The 22,204-nt window shown below is 42.1% G+C and overlaps 1 protein-coding gene across 1 annotated transcript; it reads right to left on the bottom strand.

The window, feature by feature from the left end:
- Positions 1-2,148: 2,148 nt before the first annotated feature.
- Positions 2,149-8,532, bottom strand: LOC129825322 (osteopetrosis-associated transmembrane protein 1-like). Its single transcript, XM_055885327.1, has 6 exons — positions 8,048-8,532; positions 7,581-7,695; positions 7,228-7,325; positions 6,970-7,080; positions 5,313-5,478; positions 2,149-4,865 (listed from the first exon to the last, which is right to left on the bottom strand). Exons 1-6 carry the CDS (start codon positions 8,429-8,431, stop codon positions 4,810-4,812), a joined length of 930 nt encoding a protein of 309 aa, XP_055741302.1. The 5' UTR covers positions 8,432-8,532; the 3' UTR covers positions 2,149-4,809.
- Positions 8,533-22,204: the final 13,672 nt, after the last annotated feature.

The following is a 22,204-nucleotide window of genomic DNA, read 5'->3' as shown; positions in this document are numbered from 1 at the left end:
ATGGGAGTGGCTGAAATAGCCGAATCCACTAATTTGAACAAGCTCCTCTGTGGAAATGGGAGAACCTTCCAGAAGGACAACCATCTCTGCAGCACTACACCAATCAACATATTATTTTTATATATATAGGGTATGTATAGGGGTAAAGGGACTAGGCAACAGGATATAACATAAACAGAGTAGCGGCAGCTTGTATGTGAGTGGGTGTGCAGGTGTGTAAAGTCAGTATAAATGTATTTGCATATTATGTGTGAGTGAGAAAATGATGGAGTGAGTGTTTGTGTGTGTGTTGGAGTGACAGTGTGTAGGACCCTGTGAGTGTGCATAGAGAAAAATTGAAATAAAGGGTCAATAAAAATACAAGGTTAACTCAGTCTGTGTAGCTAATTTGTTAGCTATTTATCAGTCGTATTGCTTGAGGATAGAAGCTGTTCAAGAGCCAGCAGAAGTGAAAATAGTCTATGGCTTGTGTGGTTGGAGCCTTTAACGATTTTCCAGGCACTCTTTTATCACCGCCTGATATAGAGGTCCTGGATTGCAGGGAGCTCGGCCCAGTGACATACTGGGCTGTCCGCACATCCCTCTGTGGCGCCATGCGATCGAGGGCAGTGCTATTGCCATACCAAACAGTGATGCAGCCAGTCAATATGCACTCAATGATACAGCTGTAGAACCTTTTGAGGATTTGGGCTTTATTACAGACACAAATACTCCTCAGTTTCAACAGCTGTCCGTGTTGCTGGTCTCAGACAATCCCGCAGGTGAAGAAGCCGGATGTGGAGGTCCTTGGCTGACGTGGTTACACGTGGTCTGCGGTTGTGAGGCTGGTTGGAAGTACTGCCAAATTCTCTAAAATGGCGTTGGAGGCAGCTTATGGTAAAGAAATTAGCATTACATTGGCTGGCAACAGCTCTGGTGGACATTCCTGAAGTCCGCATGCCAATTTCACACTCCCTCAAAACTTGAGATATCTGTGGCATTATGTAACAAAACTGCACATTTTAGAGTGGCCTTTTATTGTCCCCAGCACAAGGTGCACCTGTGTAAAAATCATGCCGTTTAATCAGTTTACTGATATACCACACCTGTCAGGTGGATGGATTATCTTGGCAAAGGAGAAATGCTCACTAACAGGGATGTGACCATATTTCTTCACGAAATTTGAGTTAAATAAGCTTTTTGTGTGTGTGGAAAATTTCTGGGACCTTTTATTTCAGCTCAACATGGGACCAACACTTTACATGTTGCATGTATATATATTTTTCACCCATCTACACCCGATACCCAATGAAAAAGTGAAAACATGTTTTTAGCTATTTTTGCAAATGTATTAAATGAAATACAGAAATGTCTACTTTACGTAAGTATTCACACTCATGAGTCAATACTTGTTAGAATCACATTTAGCAGCGATTACAGCTGTGACTGAGTCTCTAAGAGCTTTGCACACCTGATTTTAGCCCATTATTCTTTTCAGAATTCTTCAAGCTCTGTCGAATTGTTTTATGATCATTGCTAGATAACCATTTAAGTCTTGCCATAGATTTTAAGCAGATTTAAGTCAAAAGTATAACTCAGGATCATCCAGTCTTCTCGGTAAACAACTCCAGTATATATTTGGCCTTGTGTTTTAGGTTATTGTTATTTCAGCTTTTCCATCGTTTTCTCCATCACGTGGCGACCTCCGGTTCACTTGCTTTCTCCATAACGACTCAGGAGTTCCATGACTTTCAGCCCCGCTTAATGAAGAACCCGGTGTGCCTAAGAAAAGCCACGGGGCTTAACGGAATCAAAGCTGACATTCTCGAGCTCCGGACTCCGCAAGAGCCGCTCAACGCGTTGTGCAGTTCCGAGAGCGCGAGTGAAAGGCCACGTTTCAGCTGTTCTGCAGGCGCAACGAGATCATATGATTCAGCATAGTCAGGGGCTGAACAGTAATGCTATTACAACCAGTGTGATAGGCAGTGGTGGCTGCACTCCATAAGACCAAAAAGCCAAGGGAGTTTAAACGGATGTGTTGCTGCGATTATTCGGCCAAATAGGCCTATCTTTATCCCACATCTAGATAAGCTGCTAATGACGGAGGTAAAGCGATCTCGTTGCAATCCAACGAAAAGGCCACGCAACCCTAAAAACAAGGGGCCTGCCTTGTGAGAAGAAATAGCTTTTTATCCAGAACAAGAAATAGGCATAATGAAACAGCAGATCAAAAATCAACAGAGCACCGTGCCAGGAATGTCCATAGTTGAAAAACAGTGACTAGTCTCCATATCACAAATGTAGGCTATATGAGGAAAACGTTGTTACAAACACGAACATCATTTAAGACATGGTGTTAATAATGGGTTTGAGTCTAAGGGGCTGAGCTTCTAAGCTAACATATGGAATTGCCAATATGGTCATACCAAAGATCATTAAGCTATTGGATTTTGAATTTTAGGACCCCTTCATGTATAAAAAAATGTAATATTTGATGAAAGATTGAATTAGGCTTTACTGCCATTGGTCAATAGAAACACATTGAATAACAGATTAATGCATGGCAAAACAGATAGTAAAATATTAATAATCAAAAGGAAGTATGTTTTGAAGTGTCTGTTCTAGAAAGCTCAGGATGACCCATATACCTTTTACGTGGAAATGCCCCATACACTTCCATACATTTTTCGGTGCGGAAGGCCGACATACGCCGATGCTTGTAAAAAAAATTTTTTTTATGAGATTGATGGGATTCGATTTATATGAATCTAGTGGAAAATGTAACAAGCCCAATGGAAAAGTAGCATATCTAGGGTTTTGCGTGACAGATTAATTGTATCTGACAGTGATTCTGCAAAGTAGGGCTAAAGCATGCTGTACAATTTTTGAAGTGCTACAAGAGAGGGATTTTACACCTGTAACAAAGTAAGTTACTATTAACACATCTAAAAAAAACTAGCAAAAGTAGTTGGCAGTGTTTTTGGTCAGCAAAAACCCTATTGCAGCTGAAATAGGCCTAGTTTGTTAAATGTATCTTTAAGCAAAAGGGAAGCCACTTCTATAAGGCAAATATACAGGTACATAATTACAACAAATTGCATCTATTGCCACAAACTACTCACATTATCAAATATAACAAAAACACAAAAAAACAAGTCCAGCATGTGATAACCAGTTGGAAAGGACAAAGACATGAACAGCTCTGTGCAACAAAAAAACAAATAGGATTGAAAGAGCTGGCTCACTCTGCCTTCTGTGATATCATGGAGTGCTTTCACCTTGCTGTTTAAAAAATAAACATTTATTTTAAAAATGTCTCTCCATCTCAGCTGTCATCCACTTTTACATGGCAGGCATACATCACAACTAATAGACATCAAGTGCTTTCTGCCTGTCTGTCGTCTGTCTTTCACAGCAGAGTTACATCTAGTCACACAAACAAAATAATAATGCACACAAAAATATACTTCAACTACCCATTACTGATAAATCAGTAGTCATCATGGTGCATCTCCAGACTGTCTTTCATTGTAGAAGCAATGGGTGAGGTGGGGCTAGGGGGTTCAAATTTCATTTCAGCAAAAATAAAATTAAAACGTATATATTTTAAAAAGGATTGGTATACTCTCCCACAGGGGGCGCTCATTACGTGAATTCTGTTGCAAAACGTTTTGTAAAAGAAACCGTTTACGCCAAACGGAAAATGTTTTGCAATGAAAACAAAGAGTTTATATTGGACAAATTCAGGTAGGTCCCTCCCAGTTCCATTCAATTTGCTCCTGTTTGGTTCTTAAACGGTTTCTGTTGCAAGACGTAATGAATACACCCCTGGCTGAAACCACAGCCATAGATGAAATGACATGTTACATTTGCATCCAGGTGCGGTTTTGGACAACAAAGATCCTTCCTCTTTTTCTGGTACGGAAATTGTAATTTCCGCTCCTGAGTGGCGCAGCGGTCTAAGGCACTGCATCTCAGTGCAAGAGGCATCATTCACTACAGTCCCTGGTTCGAATCCAGTCTGTATCACATCCGGTCGTGATTAGGTGTACCATAGGGCAGCGCACAATTGGCCCAACGTCGTCCGGTTTCGGCCAGGGTAGGCAGTCATTGTAAATAAGAATTTGTTCTTAACTGACTTGCCTAGTTAAATAAAGGTTCAATTTATAACTTTTTTTAAATTTGTCTCGCAGAGAAATTGTAAGCTCCGCTAGTAAGGTGCTAGAGTTCAATCAGACAGGTCTAGAGGTAATTTATGATATAAGAGCCCTCAAAACCCCACAAGGTACTGATGGACTCTAGACATCCTCTTTATCAGGAATTTTAGCTTCTCTGCTCGAGGAGACGTTACAGGAAACCAAAGGAATAGAGCCAAATTATCCTTTGTCCAAGCGGTAGTAAGGCTCCTGAATGTTTAAACCACAAGTAGGAGCATCGGGCTGGCCTATCAGAGGAGGCTGCTGAGGGGAGGACGGCTCATAATAGTGGCTGGAACGGAGTCAATGGAATGGCATCGAACACATGGAAACCATGTATTTGATACCGTTCCACCTATTCCGCTCCAGCCATTACCACAAGCCCATCCTCCCCATTTAAGGTGCCACCAACCTCCTGTGTGGCCTATATCTAACATTGTAGTTGACAGTGTGTTCTGTTGTCTATAGTGTATGGATGATCATTGATCACTCATGAACTGTACTTTTCTACCTGTATTTATTGTCTGTATACTGTATGTACTTTGTCTATTGTTGATTATATGTTTATGTATGCAGAGAGCGACAACCAAAATTTCCCCACAGGGATAATAAAGTCATTATCTGATCTCTCTCCTCAGCTGAACTTGTCCTGGATGTTAATGAAGCTGGGGTTGGACTTGGCTCGTTTGGCTGGAGAGGAAAAAGAGTAACTGTTACCCACCACACAACATTTAGTCTAAAACCGTTGCTTCACCATTATGCCACGCGTCAAATAAACAATGTAATGTCTTGCTCTTCGACTCCCTGGCCTAGATCATTAGTTGGCCTAAACCCACTATTTACAAGGACACCATTAAACCTCTCTCCTCCCCCACTCCCAACCCTTAAGAAGAACTACCTCACCCCTCCTTTACAAGTCCACATTATTTGGGACACTCCTACCTCCCCTATGATACAATCTCTATAAACCAGGAACATGCATTCAGGAGACACCCTGGCTTCCATACATACTTCACTTGAAAAATCTGTGACCACCCCTCCCCAGCATACATCCTCCCACCCCCACACACCCCCCTGCAACCAACCCGTCAAAGAATCTCTCCGCGCAACAATGGGTGAATTAAGCTGGTTACTCACGGTGTATGAGCTTGCGTTTCTTTTGTTCCGAGTGAAGGAAGCTGCTCAAGTAGAAGATGATGGGCAGAAAGAGCATGAAGCTGGACACGGCGATGACAGGAACAGTCTCCGCCCGGGGGAAAGAACAATTGAAATCCTTGCTCCACAGTATGCGGGTCATATTCATCTGAAACAAGACAAGATCCTCCCCCACAATCAACACAACAACACAGGAGCTTAAATAAATACAAAAAGGGGACACCATCTCTCTCGTCTATTTGTGTCTCTCTTTTCTATCCATCTGACTCCCTTGCTCCATGTCTGGCCTTCTGTTCCTAGTGCCTTCTAGTTTCTACGTCACCTCCTTTGAAACTCACTGGCACTACCAGAACTGGGGTACGTCCCAATAATCTCGCCTTGTGCACCCGTTCACTACTCCCCACAAGTTTAAAAGCATTGGATTGATGTTGGCATGGGCTAGATGGGAGTTTCCATACCAGTCATTTCCTTTCAAATCCATGTAGGGAAGTGAACAAGTGCACACTTCGGGAGAAAGAGAGAATTGGGATGCAACCCTGGTGACGTCGCTCTCCATTTCTTTCTCAATGGCTGCGTTTACACAGGCAGCCCAATTCTGATCTTTCGCTCAATTATTGGCAAAAGATCTGATTAGTCAAAAGACTAACTAGTGGCAGAAAAAAAATCTGAATTAGGCTGCCTGTGTAAACGCAGCATAACAGTCCCCTAGGGGGTGCTGTTTCACATCTTCCACATTTCTATCAGTAGTGCTCTCACTGAGGTGGGGAGCATTGCTAAACTTTACATTCTGAAATGTATTCTGCACTAGTGCGGAAACAAATTTCTACCAGTGGTCCTCTGTAGCTCAGTTGGTAGAGCATGGCACTTGCAACGCCAGGATAGTGGGTTCACTTCCCAGGACCACCCATACGTAAAATGTATGCACGCATGCCTTTAAAATCGCTTTATTTTATTTTTTTACTCTGAAAAATAGCATTTACTACAATATTACCACAAATAGCACGAAAAGCTTTGTGACACAGGGTCATATTAATCTGAAAACAAGATCCCCCCCCAACCATCAACACAGGAGGCATTTCCTTGTTTTTCCTTGTGTAACAGATGTGAAATGGATAGCTAGTTAGCGGTGGTGCGCGCTAATAGCGTTTCAATCGGTTACGTCACTCGCTTTGAGACCTTGAAGTAGTGGTTCCCCTTGCTCTGCAAGGGCCGCGGCTTTTGTGGAGCGATGGGTAACGATGCTTCGTGGGTGACTGTTGTTGATGTGTGCAGAGGGTCCCTGGTTCGCGCCCGGGTCGGGGCGAGGGGACGGACTAAAGTTATACTGTTACACTAGTTTTGTCCCTGTCTCTTTTCCTACCGTGTCAGACAAAGTTTGAGTACCATATGCAACAAAAGTTTTGCATCTTATGCATACTGCCTTGTTGCAAGTCAGACATATTTTTTAGTGCCAACCTCTGTTTGGCACTCCACCCATGCAACATGTCACTAGTTTCAATCTAGACTATCATATCCCACCCCTTTTCATCATCTTTCTGAGGAGAACTTTACCAGGCACATGGGACGCCTGGGCTTCCAAGGCTAACATGAATGACAAAGCGCAAGTCGTAACGACAACCTGTGGCTGTGAAATACATACAGAGTCCTCGATGTCGATGCAGAGGGTGTGATTCTTCTCCATGCGGCTGTACAGCTCATTCAGTCCTCTGTATGTGGCCTTACATTCCGTACAAAGCTCTGAGTGGTTACCCTGTTAAATCACACAGTGGAAACAGTTCAGTTATAAACTTCACATCAGAACTTAACTTTATACTCCCCTCTCCCTCCCTAGTGGCTTTAGATGGGTTTTAGTACCGATTAGATTTTAAAATCTCTTTGACCTACAATAGCGACCCACCTTCTGGTACTTCTCGAAGCAGCTGAGGGACTGGTTCAGAGTTTCCATGAAGTAAAGGGTGTCATTGGTCAGGCTGTGGTCTCTCAGGCTTACACAACCTTAGAGACAGGAAGTCATATCATTCCGAAATCATGAACCATGGAAGGGTTAAAGATCAAACTTATATATTCTGCCTCCTGGCTTTCACATAGCAATTATTTTCATAGCATCGATCACAAAGGAAAGGAGGCAAGGAGAGGAAGTAAAAAAACGTATTGAGCCACAGCAAATAGCAAAGCTAATGATATATACAGGAGTACATGGAGTATCAGCATATAACTAAATGTGTTGATAATACTAAGCAGTCCACCTACGGTTACATTCTGAAGCGGTCCAGATGTCCTCCAGGTTACTGTAGAGCAGGAACACCAACATCAGCCTATCAGAACGCAGTAGGCTGTCTCTGCAGCTCACATTCCCCGGGCCCATCTGGAAACAGACACACAAGCGGTCTCGCTGAGGGTGTTCAAAACCTAGAGATTATTTGATCTCAATTGTGGCAACAGTAAGGCATGGCTTGTGTCCTCCTAGTCACTGAGCATGTTTATTTATCATTAATTTCCTATTCATTGTTTCCTGAATAACTAGTCTTGTGATTTTCAATTTCCCCAACTATCCACTGGCGTAGGCTACTAGCAAGTCACAAGACATGACGCATGTGACCATGGCACACCAATTAGCCCGCAGCACAGGGCAAAAACATGGCGATACATAATCTAAATAAAAACTGAATGACAAACTCAGAGAAAACCACGGAAAAACACAAATGTTTTCACGCTACCTGGTCTGATATGTTTTTGTAGATTTCCATGAGGTTGCCGTAGGTGCCATAACAGTTTTGGCACACTTTGACAGGGCGCGCGGCGGACACCAAACAATTCACATACGTTGAATATCGCTGCCCAAAGATAGCCAGCAGCGCGACGCAGTAATCGCTGACCTCCAGATCTTCTGGAAACGCCGACAACAGGTTGAGAGAGAACTGTGAACGGAGACTGGGGTGAAAAACGGACGACTGAGGCACCACTGCCGCGGCGAGTTGCCTCAAGCCGCTTGCGCTCAGCTCTGAACCCGGGATGGTGGTGTTTACAGCGACAACAGACGTTTGAGCATTGGCGTAATATATCAACGCTATCAATAACGCACCCACCTGAACAATAAACATGTTTGTGAAATAGGGAAGTTTTAAGAAGCACCTTCCAAAGCTCACACTTCATAACAGTCCATCACTTCCTGTTCCTGTCTGCTTACTACTGTGGTCATGTGATAATGAGGATCTCGAGAGAACTGGGTGGGAGGAAACGCTTTACTGTGCTGATTTGGAATGTTATTCCGAAACCAGTCATTTTTTTCAACATACTCGATTAAGCAATATCAACTGATTGTAGAACTGTAATTGTATAATTTTGCAGTGATCACATGCATGTGTTATACTGTAGCGAACTTTGTAACCCTCTTTCTGGCTCTCAGATTAGTTTCTCTGCTGTGCTAAATAAGGTCAATGTCAAGGTGGCTATTTGGAGATCAGAGAAGACATGATCACCTTTAGTGGCCCCTTACTGGATTGGAGAAGGATTCTGCTCCTCTCAAAACACAAACACCAACACAACACACACTTACACACAAAATGCTCCGGCATCCAGCAAGTCACCTGCTTTTCCTGATATTGGGTAATTTTGCCAATTGGGTCTTTGATTGCTTATTTTATGCTTCAAATTAGTGAAATATTATAATGTTCATTTAGACAAAATAAATAACTAATATATAGTATATATATATAGTATATGCATAAAAAGTGTGTGTGAGTGAGAGAGAGAGAGAGAGAGAGAGAGAGAGAGAGAGAGGAAGCCAGTTAATGACGGAGTGTGTGAAGATGAGTGTGACCCTGCGTGTTGAAGAGGAGAGCGGCAATATGGAGATATGTGCACCTTCTGATCCCGTATCGCTCGCCTCCTCATTATTTAGGCCTACCGCCGCCGCGCGTTTTGACACCATGCAATTTTCAAATGTGCGCATGGCACGACGCAAATAATCACGGAGTCAAGGTAAATTATCTGGGCTCAAATTCTGATTGTGATAATTGTCAAAAAACCCTCGAATCAAGCCACTGCAGTCAATGGTCTTTAATGCGAAATTAGTGGCTCTTGATAACTTGCAGTCCGCAGCAATTTCGCAGTCATCAGAGCCTAATGGAAATAAGGGGGAGAGAATGCGTGGCATTAGGGCCTATTCTAATGTCTGCTCAGAAGTCTGGCGATAATATGTCGTTTTTATATGGATTCTGGCCTCCGGAGCACCTTCTGCTCATCATAAACCGTGTTCATTTAATTGTTCAGATGTTCATCCCTTTAGTGATTTTGAAAGGAAAGGGACTTGAATGGTTTATCATGTGTAGGCTAGTAGATAGTAATCTCACCCCCCCCCCAAATCCGGAACAATATTTGCAATGGCTCTGCAACGCCTGGATGCTACACTGCAACGATAATAATAATACACATGTATTTGCCATTCACTATAAACCCCTTGTGCATCAAAAGTAGCCAACACTTTCCAGACTTTTTCTGGGCATTTATTTTTTCATTGTCATATTCAGGAAAGGACCTCAACTAAAATCGGAATACCATTAGCCTAAGAGTTGAGTAGGCTAACGTCTAAATCTCCCCGAATCCCCTTCCCTAATTAGCCTACTATAGTAGGTATGAAATATTTTCATGCAATATACAGGCAGAATATTAGTCCTAACTGACAGTAGTAGGCTACATGATCTGTGTCAGTGTGTGTGAGTGTCTTTCTGTTTTCTTCTTACCTTGACTGCACCACAGCAGATGATCTGTCAGGTTCATGGGCCGTTGGCAGTGTACATAATTGCTATATACTGTATATATAATTATAACTTTTTTGTACATTTCCAACAGCCCACCCTAATTAAAGATGTTGCGGCTCTTCTGGCATTTGCCAGAATTGCCAGAAGGCCAATCCGCCCATGGCAGCAGCTCTGTAGAGATGAGATGACTCAAGTGATGATAAAGTGAAGTCATGTGAATAAATGATGGTTAATAAGTTGTAAGCAGTAATGGACAGGCACTACCACCATGGGACTTTTATTAATTGGTTTATTCTGTGTTGTTACAGCATTCAACCCACATAATGCACAGTGCATTTAATGTTTTTTTTAAAAGATCGAAAACCGTGATTCTTTTTTTATAATGAACCGACCTAAAAAGCACTAATCGCTCAGCACTTTACACACAGACAAAAATTGCTTGGACCTTGCAGGGGCCTGCGAAACTATGCTATGCCACTGGTCTGTGCGTGTGTCTGTTTGTGTGCCTGCATTTCACTGCTGAAGGAAATTCATTATTTAGTGTTGGCAGGTATTATAAAGCTGGTTGGGCTACAGACACACCTTCTGTCTCATATTGTTTGTGAACTTGACCACAAAATCTATATTAATGAATGGAAATTAGTCAATGATCCCAGTTCTGTTCTGTTGTTATTAGTCATAAACCGTTAGGAAATGCCTAACTGAAGAATGTTATTGATATGTTTTTGTGATGGAAAATGATATACTTAAGCTAAGCATAACGATAACTGCTATCATGATTAAGCTATATCTGCTTTAGAATCATAGCCTTTTCAACAATTACACATTTCTCATAATTGTGTTTATTGTGCACTAAATGACCCCTCCCCTCCCATGCTAATGATTATCATTTATACTAAGGACTTTATTTGTGGTCTTTTGGATCATAGCCGTGTCAACAATTCCATATTTCTCATAATTCCATATTTTGCAATATTTTTCTTATTGTGCACTGAACGGGCCCCCTCCTGTCCCTTCCCTATACTAGACGGGTCTCTGCGCCTCAAAAGTGTATGGCCCACATGGCAGCTTATTCCCTATATAGTGCACTACTTTTGACCAAAACCCTATGGGTTCCTGGTCAAAAGTATTGCACTAAATAGGGAATAGGGTCCCATTTTGGACGTATTTTGGACTGACGGCCCGGAGGCACTAACCGCATGAAGAATCTGATCAGGGAACCCAAATCACTCCAATGTTTAATTGCTATATTGTAATTATTTCGCCACTATGGCCTATTTATTTCCTTACCTTCCTTATCCTACCTCATTTGCACACACTGTATATATACTTTTTCTATTCTAGTATTGACTGTATGTTTGTTTTTTCCATGTGTAACTCTGTGTTGTTGTTTGTGTCGCACCTCTTTTTCTTGGCCAGGTCGCAGTTGTAAATGAGAACTTGTTCTCAACTACCCTACCTGGTTAAATAAAGGTGAATTAATAAATAAATAAATAATAAACTCACTCGCTGGGCTAAAGAAACTGAGATTCAGAAGCGAATAAACATTGATAAAACAACTAAAATACACAGTCCCCGAATTTACCTTTATTGTAATACATGATGACTTGTGTTTAGTATAAAAGCACTGTATAAAGATCTAGGAGATGGCTATTGCCTTATGTGTTATTAAAGCCAATCTAAGAACTTGCTAGGCTATCTTGCATGACTGTCCGTTAATTCCGCGAATTGAAAGGATGGAACCCACTGAAGGGGTTCATTAGCATGTGATAGATACCGAATCCGGCTCCACGAGCACAAAAATCCCTAATTAGGCTCGCAGTGTCTCCCATCGCCTCAAGGGCTCATCAGTAAGGTGATGAGGCAGGAGGAGAACCGCATCGTGATTCCACGTTCGATAAGAAAACATTAGTAAGCCTATAAGACCACGACAGTATCATCTAATTCTTAAACGGATAAAAATGTATATAGCGTAGGCCAATTAATTGATTAACCTTAATATCCTTAATATAAATGACATAAAATACACACAAGCTAAGAGGACTGCATGCATAAATGTAATTTATATTTTTTAAATGTATTACGCAACATAGGCTTTATCGCTATTTTCCCACTTCTAAATCGGCCTATTGCAGTATATTGGACTAAGCAACTTCAGGAAAATGTTCTAAACTTTTTTCAAATCTTTCAAGTAATTTTTGGGATTATAATTGTTGGCTGGTGATGGAGAGTAGTGAATTGCATGTAGCTCTGTTCAACTAGTAATGTAATAACATTTTGCTGTAGCTTGGTGGTAGATGAACTTAATTCAAATCTTGGTAGTGTTTTTAGTAGTTAATTACGTTTTTGCATATAATGGCGTACATCAAATAATGGGTAAAGTAGACAATATTTGCTATCTTTTTCGGCATCAGACCTGCCTAATTTTTACTTGAAACATGTTTGTTGTGTTTAATAGGTTAAATTACACATGTTAACATTACATATGTTAACATCTGACACCAGAGTGATATGGTCTTGCAATGTGTGGTTTATGACATTTAAGATTTAGTTATGATAATTTTTCACGAAGTAGTTTGCATGTTGTGAGCTACTTTTTCAAAGTAACTTTAGTTATGTAAATTACATGTTTCTTACGGGTAGCTTTATTTTATCTTACTATCTTAACTGTATCGTAATTGGTACCTTGGTAAACAATATTTTCAGAGTAGCTTCCCCAACACCGTTTGTAACTGATAACAATAGGCCTATCAAATATCCTACACGGTATGGGGTTGGTATAAATTGTACAATATTTCACAGACAGGTCGGTGGCTAGTGAAATTATGTATTTCATTTTACAATAGATGCACTGTAATATAAATACGGTACCAAAGCAAGTACTGTGTAATGACACACAGTACAATACCATAAAATGTACTGTATTATACTGTAAAATAAAAAAAATAAAAAGTAAATACTACCATAATCAGAATGAATTAATGAAATTATTTGGGGGGAGGGGTTTGTATTTTACTATAATTACAAGGGATTGGTGCAAGCAGCTTAATACAGTATATTAATGAAAATAAATGTTTTTATATCACTTGCACTTCTAGAGGCATTCACAAAGGCTTCCAAACTGGCAGCAACCAAAGTGCAAAACAGATCCAAAGGACATGGCAAAATGCTCAACCATTTAAGGTTTAAGACTTGTTGCCACTCCAATCTGTCCCCCATATAAATTGATGGGACACTATAACCACATAGGAGTTCAATTGATACAGCATTCTTCCTCACTGGCAAATATAGCCTCATACAAGGCACGCCTCCAAATATGTTAATGGCCCAGAAACAACAATAACATGCACCCACTAGTGGTCAAAAGGTTTGTGGCACAGTATGGTATTGTATTCTGTGGGGTGAAAGGTACCATTTGAAATACAGCAATTTTCCCCCAACGCACCATCATTTACAGTATGCTGCAGTAACACATTTTAGTTTGTTTTTTTTACTGTTGATAATACTTCAAATTATCGTATACAGTTTTCTGTTTCAGTTTAGGCCGACTTATAGGCATGTGATATTAGTCATAATAACTACTTATTCATGTCGAGGTATAAATAGAAAGCTAGATCAATATGATATAAAACAGATATTTTGAAAACACTTAGGCTAGATCTGATGAAGAAGTTTATGAAAAATGATTGCGTAAAAAATGTAAGATTTTTGCATAAACCAACATTAATTTGTTGCAAGGAAATCTGGGCGAGTTGATGCAATAAGGGGTTAAACTTAAACCGGTTTAGCAGTAAACTTGGCTCTTGCAAGCAAGGGGAGAAAATAGCTGTAAAGTTATGCAGAAGTTATTCTTCATCCTTCGGGCCGTCCCTAATCCTCCAAAACCCCATTCTTTCATTGGAGAACTGTGCCTCTTTTCTTGTTTGTCGCTCTCTATACAACATAAAGTCAGTCTGCATTTAATGGTTATGTCGGGATGTGAGAGGGATTTTGCAAATGTGAGGCCCCCTTTCACCGAAATATTGCCCTCTTCATCGTGTGAGTCTACCAACCCAGCGCGACCCCATATTCTTCCCTGGGCGTCTGACTCGACTCACAAACTAGCCTGATTTTCACTAGATCGCTGGGAAATGCAGGGAGTTGATAATAGAGATTTCGCTTTCATTTTTTACGCTTGACTTGGTTATTGTTGCTTTTCTCTTTCCCCGTGATTCCCTTTCCAGGGATTAGCCCTGACTTCGCCCACTGGCGGCCAAAGTGTCCCGAAACCCGCGATGACAATTGATGCTGATCAAGGCGAGGCTATTCGGCGCTATTCTGCGCTCTAAAGAAGTGATCTGAGCGGGAGAGAGAACCATCAAGTTGGGGCTCAATGAAGGCGTTCAGAGGACTGACGTGCACTTTCACTTTCTGGAGAAAAAGACGGATGCTCCCAAACTGCTTCCCAAGACCGCAGGGACTGAACTGCCAACAGATTAATTGCCATTCACTGACTATTTCCAAAGTTAGAATAGACTGTGCCAAACCGATTAAGAGTTTTGGGTATGGTTATCTGAGTGGGTGCAGAATAAGCCTAGTTCCCTTTTAGCCCCAAAACTGCTGGCCAAGATCAATTTGATAAGGAGTGAAGTACAGCCAGTAGGAAGCCCTTATACCTCTACAGAGGCTGCTGCTGATATGAATATTATCCTCCTCATCATAATTGCAAAGCATCTGGATTGGTTTGGTCACTAATGATCAACAGGTGTAGGCCTATATGCCTATACCCCAAACTGCCTTTGGGTAGGCCTAAATGTCACACTGCCTGTTAGCAGCCATGGAAGGAAAAGGAAACTTCCTTCGCCATGGAGTGGAGTTTAGTCCGCTAACTGCCTGTGTGTAAATAGTGGTTTGAATATTTTAGTCTATTGGTAGCAGTTCACACAAGATAGCTCTTTGTTTTGCAGTATCTTCCCATTCAGACACCTCGGTGCATGGCTCTGAGAGAAGTTAATCTTTGTTGACGGTGTGTTGTGCGCTCTTCCGTCGACTGGGTTGGTTGGCTCTCTCGGGGAGCCCAAGTTGTCTGAGCACATAGACGGGATAATTAACAAACATGCAGCCAGCAGAAGCGACACAAAAGCGGCTTTGACTTCCTCACTGCTGGTCGCCTCTAGGGATGGGCCTGGCGCGGAGAGCGCTCTGCTCCCCCAGCTCGCCGCGACCACTTCTCATCGCTCCCGCGAACTGGGAGGCAGAGACGTCTTGTTTCATAACAAGACACGAAGCTGACTTCTTTCAGCTTCAGTGAACTGAACATAAACCCCGGCTGACAACCTCCAGTGCCCAAACAGAAGGAAGGGCGAGCGGGCGAGGGAGAAAGAGAGAGAGGGAGAGAGGTTTGTGGGTATGGAGGCGCACCAGTAATAAAGTTGTTATTCCCTGAAGTATAGACCTATTGGCCCCAGTCTGTAATTTTACAGGTGGTCATTTCGTCATATTATGAAGAGAAAAATAACGCCCTAACTAATCCCTAAAACCATTGAAAGAGTGAATTCCCCCATCTGTTTTTTGCCCGTAACTTATTTTCTCACCAGTTGTTTACGCACAGCCTGTTCAACGAAAACATTTAGGGCCAAACACTGCGGTTAATGGTTTTCTAGCTTTTGGCCGGAACAGTGTAACTTGGTATCACTTAAAAAGAGAACCCCTCTATACCACCTTGTTAGTGACTAACTCTGAACTTTTTTCACTGTGAAGAGGAGTTTTGTGCGAGTCTCTTCTCATTCACTGCGCGCTGTTCTTTGTGGGCCGCCTCCCCCGCCTCTCAGCGCTCACTCCGTTACACCAATTAAAGTACGACGTGCTGTAAATGTAATGGCCCGAGGACTGATTGTTTTTGACAAGCAACAAAACACATAGGCCTAGATCCTCCCCTCCGATTAGTCCGTGGGTGGGGGTGGGGTGAGGGGTTCACGTCACTCCGACCCCTGCGAGACGGCGGGAGAGGGGTGTGTGAGAGTAAGGAGGAACTATCCTCATCATGGTTAAACGGGATGTCTGTGGATTTCAGTGATAGAGTGGAGTTGTTGACTTTGCTGACTTGGTGTTCAGCTCAGGTTCATGACCTGATAAAACCATACACATATCGTCATCCTCATCACCATCTTCATTGCATGGCTCAAACTAAGCCTGTCTGTCCTGAATGTGTGTATGATTTCACGGGTTGCTCCTGACAAGATGCAGCACAGGCAATGTAACCCAACTGGTTCAAATATCATGTGGTATGGAATAGGCAGCCTGCAATCTGAACTGTTAACTGGTCAAATTGTGTGGAAATGTTCCACATTCAGGTTGCTCTGAATATTACAAAATAACAAATATTTTGATAGTGTAGAGGATGTGAAGTAGTTGGTGTGGAGGATGTGAACTAGCTAGTGTAGAGGATGTGAAGTAGTTGGTGTGGAGGATGTGAACTAGCTAGTGTAGAGGATGTGAAGTAGTTGGTGTGGAGGATGTGAACTAGCTAGTGTGGAGGATGTGAGGGATGTGAACTAGCTAGTGTGGAGGATGTGAGGGATGTGAACTAGCTAGTGTGGAGGATGTGAGGGATGTGAACTAGCTAGTGTGGAGGATGTGAGGGATGTGAACTAGCTAGTGTGGAGGATGTGAGGGATGTGAACTAGCTAGTGTGGAGGATGTGAACTAGTTGGTGTAGAGGATGTGAACTAGCTAGTGTGGAGGATGTGAACAAACTAGTGTGGAGGATGTGAACTAGCTAGTGTAGAGGATGTGAACTAGCTAGTGTGGAGGATGTGAACTAGCTAGTGTGGAGGATGTGGAGGATGTGAACTAGCTAGTGTAGAGGATGTGAACTAGCTAGTGTGGAGGATGTGAACTAGCTAGTGTGGAGGATGTGAACTAGCTAATGTAGAGGATGTGAACTAGCTAGTGTGGAGGATGTGAACTAGCTAGTGTGGAGGATGTGAACTAGCTAGTGTGGAGGATGGGAACTAGATAGTGTGGAGGATGGGAACTAGATAGCGTGGAGGATGTGAACTAGCTAGTGTGGAGGATGTGAACTAGATAGTGTGGAGGATGGGAACTAGATAGTGTGGAGGATGTGAACAAACTAGTGTGGAGGATGTGAACTAGCTAGTGTGGAGGATGTGAACTAGCTAGTGTGGAGGATGTGAACTAGCTAGTGTGGAGGATGGGAACTAGATAGTGTGGAGGATGTGAACAAACTAGTGTGGAGGATGTGAACTAGCTAGTGTAGAGGATGTGAACTAGATAGTGTGGAGGATGTGAACTAGCTAGTGTAGAGGATGTGAACTAGCTAGTGTGGAGGATGTGCACTAGATAGTGTGGAGGATGTGAACTAGCTAGTGTAGAGGATGTGAACTAGATAGTGTGGAGGATGTGAACTAGATAGTGTGGAGGATGTGAACTAGCTAGTGTAGAGGATGTGAACTAGATAGTGTGGAGGATGTGAACTAGCTAGTGTGGAGGATGTGAACTAGATAGTGTGGAGGATGTGAACTAGCTAGTGTGGAGGATGTGGAAGATGTGAACTAGATAGTGTGGAGGGTGTGAACTAGCTGGTGTGGAGGATGTGAACTAGCTAGTGTGGAGGATGTGAACTAGCTAGTGTAGAGGATGTGAACTAGCTAGTGTGGAGGATGTGAACTAGATAGTGTAGAGGATGTGAACTAGATAGTGTAGAGGATGTGAACTAGATAGTGTGGAGGATGTGGAAGATGTGAACTAGATAGTGTGGAGGATGTGAACTAGCTAGTGTGGAGGATGTGAACTAGCTAGTGTGGAGGATGTGAACTAGATAGTGTAGAGGATGTGAACTAGATATTGTGGAGGGTGTGAACTAGCTAGTGTGGAGGATGTGAACTAGCTAGTGTGGAGGATGTTCCTACAGTTTAAGTCAGAAGTTCACATACACTTTAGCCAAATACATTAAACTCAGTTTTTCACAATTCCTGACATTTAATCCCAGTCAAACGTCCCTGTTTTAGGTCAATTAGGATCACCACTTTCTTTTAAGAATGTGAAATGTCAGAATAATATTAGAGAGAATTATTTATTTCAGCTTTTATTTCTTCCATCACATTCCCAGTGGATCAGAAGTTTACATACACTCAATTAGTATTTGGTAGCATTGCCTTTAAATTGTTTAATTTGGGTCAAACGTTTCGGGTAGCCTTCCACAAGCTTCCCACAATAAGCTGGGTGAATTTTGGCCCATTCCTCCTGACAGAGCTGGTGTAACTGAGTCAGGTTTGTAGGCCTCCTTGCTCGCACACACTTTTTCAGTTCTGCCCACAAATTTTCTATGGGATTGAGGTCAGGGCTTTGTGATGGCCACTCCAATACCTTGACTTTGTTGTCCTTAAGCCATTTTGCCACAATTTTGGAAGCATGCTTGGGGTCATTGTCCATTTGGAAGACCCATTTGCGACCAAGCTTTAACTTCCTGACTGATGTCTTGAGATGTTGCTTCAATATATCCAAATCATTTTCCTACCTCATGATGCCATCTATTTTGGGAAGTGCACCAGTCCCTCGTGCAGCAAAGCACCCCCACAACATGATGCTGCCACCCCCGTGCTTCGCGGTTGGGATGGTGTTCTTCGGCTTGCAAGCCTCCCTCCAAACATAACGATGGTCATTATGGCCAAACAGTTCTATTTTTGTTTCATCAGACCAGGGGACATTTTTCGAAAAAGTACAATCTTTGTCCCCATGTGCAGTTGCAAACCGTAGTCTGTTTTTTTATGGTGGTTTTGGAGAAGTGGCTTCTTCCTTGCTGAGTGGACTTTCAGGGTATGTCGATATAGGACTCATTTTATTGTGAACAATAGATACTTCTGTACCTGTTTCCTCCAGCATCTTCACAAGGTCCTTTGCTGTTGTTCTGGGATTGATTTGCACTTTTCGCACCAAAGTACGTTCTTCTCTTGGAGACAGAACGTGTCTCCTTCCTGAGTGGTATGACGACTGCGTGGTCCCATGGTGTTTACACTTGCGTACTATTGTTTGTACAAATGAACGTGGTACCTTAAGGCATTTGGAAATTGCTCCCAAGCATGAACCAGACTTGTGGAGGTCTACAATTTTTTTCTGAGGTTTTCTGAGGTGTTAATACTTGCGTACTATTGTTTGTACAGATGAATGTGGTACCTTCAGGCGTTTGGTTCATCATTGGGAGCAATTCCCAGACAAGGATAAACCAGACTTGTGTAAGTCTACAATTTTTTTCTGAGGTCTTGGCTGATTTCTTTTGATTTTCCCATGATGTCAAGCAAACAGGCCCTGAGTTTGAAGGTAGGCCTTGAAATACATCCACAGGTATATCTCCAATAGACCCAAATTATGTCAATTAGCCTATCAGAAGCTACTAAAGCCATGACATAATTTTCTGGAATTTTCCAAACTTCTGACCCACTGGAATTGTGATACAGTGAATTATAAGTGAAATCATCTGTCTGTAAACAATTGTTGGGAAAATTACTCGTGTCTTGGACAAGTAGATGTCCTAACCGACTTGCCAAACTATAGTTTGTTCACAAGAAATTTGTGGAGTGGTTGAAAAACGAGTTTTAATGACTCCAACCTAAGTGTATGTAAACTTCCGACTTCAACTGTAGCTAGTGTGGGGGATGTAAACTAGCTAGTGTGGAGGATGGAAACTCGCTAGTGTGGAGGATGTGAACTACATAGTGTAGAGGATGTGAACTTGCTATTTTGGAAGATGTGAACTAGATAGTGTGGAGGATGTGAACTAGATAGTGTGGAGGATGTGAACTAGCCACATAAGAAAACTGTTCTGATGTTCATGCAGTCAACTAAAATGATTCCTGTGCAAAATCAAAAGATACTTAACTGCATGTCAATTCAAACATGTTTTATTGCTGCAGGATAAATGATCATTTTGACTTAACTAAGCATATGGGTTTATCATTTGACTGAATAAGACTGTGGAGAAAGACAGAACAATGTATTGAAAGCAAGCATACCTCCTGTGTGTGATTTTACGCACTAATTTGTTAACTTACATGAGTATTTGACTCCCCTGAATTCTGCAGTTAATTAGTTATCGAGGAGTTATCCATAAAACAGGTGATGCTCTGGTTTGTAAAAAGGTATTGGTGGTGGAGGGTGTGTGCATAGGAAAGCCTCTCCCATCTCTGCAAAAGAAAAGGACTTAGCCCAGATGCAGGCAGCAATGTTAACTTTGAGTGGCCCCTGTGGCTTGAGCGTGGTATGCTTCCCTCTGCCCCTCACACACCCTTGCCTCCGCCTCCTCCCCTCAAGTCCCCAGGTTGCCTTTGCATGACATCATCTTTAAAGTATGCCCCCCATACCCATGTGAATCTGAGCTGTCACAATCAGAGGCTCCCCCCATTAAACTGTACCGCACTGGAAACCCATACGTTTCTTCTTTTTCTTCTCCTTTTTTTCCCTTCTTCTCTCTCTCTCTCCTCCAACCCCACCAATCTCCTCCCTTTTTCTTCTTCTCGTTCTTTTTTAACCCCCAGAAAAGGCATTGTTTGAGGAAGGGCTTGATCAAAAAACTGTTGCCCGCCAACTGCGGGGCTTTCTGTAAATTCAATAAGGCCACCTTAAAGATTTTCCTAATTAATGGATGACATCTTTGGCTGGAGGAGAGGCGAGGCATTCTGCTCCGGCTCGCTCTTTGTTAACCTCCTAATTAACTTTCGTAGGTCACTCAGGTCCCAGCAACCTGAGAGTGAAGAGCCCCCATTGAGGAGGGAGTTGTAAACTTACTTTTTTCCCTCTCGGCACTTAAAAGGGGGAAAGCGACTATAGGGAACAGAAAATATCCTATTTAAGTCCTTTGTGAGTGAACTGCCTGCACATGTTCCAATAAAGGAAGTCTTCTAAATAAGCTGCCGTGTTGCTCTCCTCCGCTCCCCCTCACCTCCCTCCCTCCCTCCATCTCTCCTCTCTCTCTCTTTACCGCACCTCTCTCTCAGGCCACCACAGAAAGGTTATGAATGATAGTTCTGGGTTGAGGCAGGGGGGTAAGGACTGAAGGACAGCATCTGTGTATTGTTTGATTGTTCGTATGTGAAACTTTGGTGGGGGGATTTAAGGATGGGAAAGAGACTGCACTGACTTGAACAATAAGAAGGGAACTTTAGAAAGAAAGAAGGAAATAAAAAAACGACCTCTTTGCCTGCATAATTGTTTCGGATTTTCAAAATGACACTGCATTGTAAAATTTCAATCTTAAAAACAAAACAAAAAACGTTACTGTACCACTGATTAGTTTGTAGGTAACTTAAAAAAGGGACAACTTTTTGTGCTTTTGAAATTAAATATCTTTATCCCATTTTCAATTTCCTTGGGATTTGACCAGCAATCACTGAGCATCTATTAGTGAGAATCCAGTCAAGGTAAGGGCTGTTTGATACTGTAATATTGAAAAATGTATAGTTCACACACCTATAGTGTAGTTCGAGGTGCATGGTTGGAAAATATATATATTTGAAAAATAAGACACTCCAGCACACTGGTATTTCTAGAACACTCCACAAGCAAGTCAAAGGACCTTGTCAAAAATACCAGTGTGACAGAGTTTCTTCTCTTTCAGAACCTGTCACATCCCCAGCAATAGTAGGAACACCAAGAGTAGAAACACCAAGAGTAGAAACACCAAGAGTAGGAACACCAAGAGTAGGAACACCAAGAGTAGAAATACCAAGAATAGGAACACCAAGAGTAGAAATACCAAGAGTAGAAACACCAAGAGTAGGAACACCAAGAGTAGAAACACCAAGAGTAGGAACACCAAGAGTAGAAACACCAAGAGTAGGAACACCAAGAGTAGAAACACAAAGAGTAGGAACACCAAGAGTAGAAAAACCAAGAGTAGGAACACCAAGAGTAGGAACACCAAGAGTAGGAACACCAAGAGTAGGAACACCAAGATTAGAAACACCAAGAGTAGGAACACCAATAGTAGAAATACCAAGAGTAGGAACACCAAGAGTAGGAACACCAAGAGTAGGAACACCAAGAGTAGGAACACCAAGAGTAGAAATACCAAGAGTAGGAACACCAAGAGTAGAAACACCAAGAGTAGGAACACCAAGA

This window comes from Salvelinus fontinalis, chromosome 27, assembly GCF_029448725.1.
Source record: "Salvelinus fontinalis isolate EN_2023a chromosome 27, ASM2944872v1, whole genome shotgun sequence".
Taxonomy (NCBI): domain Eukaryota; kingdom Metazoa; phylum Chordata; class Actinopteri; order Salmoniformes; family Salmonidae; genus Salvelinus; species Salvelinus fontinalis.
Note: the sequence above shows the minus strand (reverse complement) of the source record. Positions and strands in the feature narration are given on the sequence as shown.